The following is a 951-nucleotide window of genomic DNA, read 5'->3' as shown; positions in this document are numbered from 1 at the left end:
CTAGGAATCCACAGCCTCGCAGAGAAGAACGATCGTCTTAGTGGTACCAGGCTTGCTCACCACATACTCATACTCATCAAGCTCATGCTGCCCATCCAAAAACTTTGTTGCCGGCTCATGAACAATCACAAAGAACAACCCAGACATTTTCAAATCCGAAACATCACCAGTAACAACGTTCTTCACCTTCAAACCACCAAGCACACCTTTCCCGTTTTCATCTCTATACGCCTCCACCACCGAAGAGTTCCAAATCACTTCAATCTTAGGTTTCGACAACACCCTCTGCTGCATGATCTTCAACGCTCTGAACGTATCGCACCTGTGGATTATATAAACCTTAGATCTATACTTGGTCAAGAACTTCATCTCCTCCATCGTCGAGTCTACGCCGCCGATAACTACCAGAGGCTTGTTCCTAAAGATCAGAGCGGCGCCGTCGCATACAACACATGCTGAGATCCCTCGGCTCCAGAAACCACCAGCGCCTTCGCCAGATCCGACAAATCTCAGCCGTTCCGCGACAGCTCCGGTGGAGATGACGGCGTCGCTTCTCGAATCGGTGAAGAACTTGAACAGCCTCGAGGACATGTCGGCCTTGGTGACTGTCTCCGTGAAGATCTCGGTGCAGAACCGCTCTGATTGCTTCCGGAACTTGTCGATCAAATTGGAGTTAGGTTGATGAAATCATGGAAATTCAAAAAGAGAAGAAGAAAATTAAGGGATTCTGGAGGAGGAAAGTATACTTATATATACTAACAAATAGACCGTCCTAGAGAAGAGAGATTTGCATTAAAGACTCGATCGTGGTTGATGAATTAAAGAAGCGTTTAAGCGATGGATTTGTAACTGTGGCGTTTGGGTTGATTAAGAGAAGAGCAAACGATGTTGTGAAAACCCTAGGAGGAGATTATTCATGATGGCAATCTCTGATAATGGCGGAGAAGGAGT

At 46.4% G+C, this 951-nt stretch overlaps 1 protein-coding gene across 1 annotated transcript; it reads right to left on the bottom strand.

Annotated features, from left to right (window-relative positions):
* LOC125576201 (thioredoxin reductase 2-like) lies at positions 1-681 on the bottom strand (the record flags this gene model as incomplete). Its single annotated transcript, XM_048735625.1, has 1 exon — positions 1-681. A coding segment is annotated over one exon (681 nt), but the record flags the coding sequence as incomplete, so codon positions are not given.
* Positions 682-951: the final 270 nt, after the last annotated feature.

Source organism: Brassica napus, chromosome A7 (assembly GCF_020379485.1).
Source record: "Brassica napus cultivar Da-Ae chromosome A7, Da-Ae, whole genome shotgun sequence".
Classification (NCBI taxonomy): domain Eukaryota; kingdom Viridiplantae; phylum Streptophyta; class Magnoliopsida; order Brassicales; family Brassicaceae; genus Brassica; species Brassica napus.
This window is presented reverse-complemented; position numbering and strand designations above follow the sequence as displayed.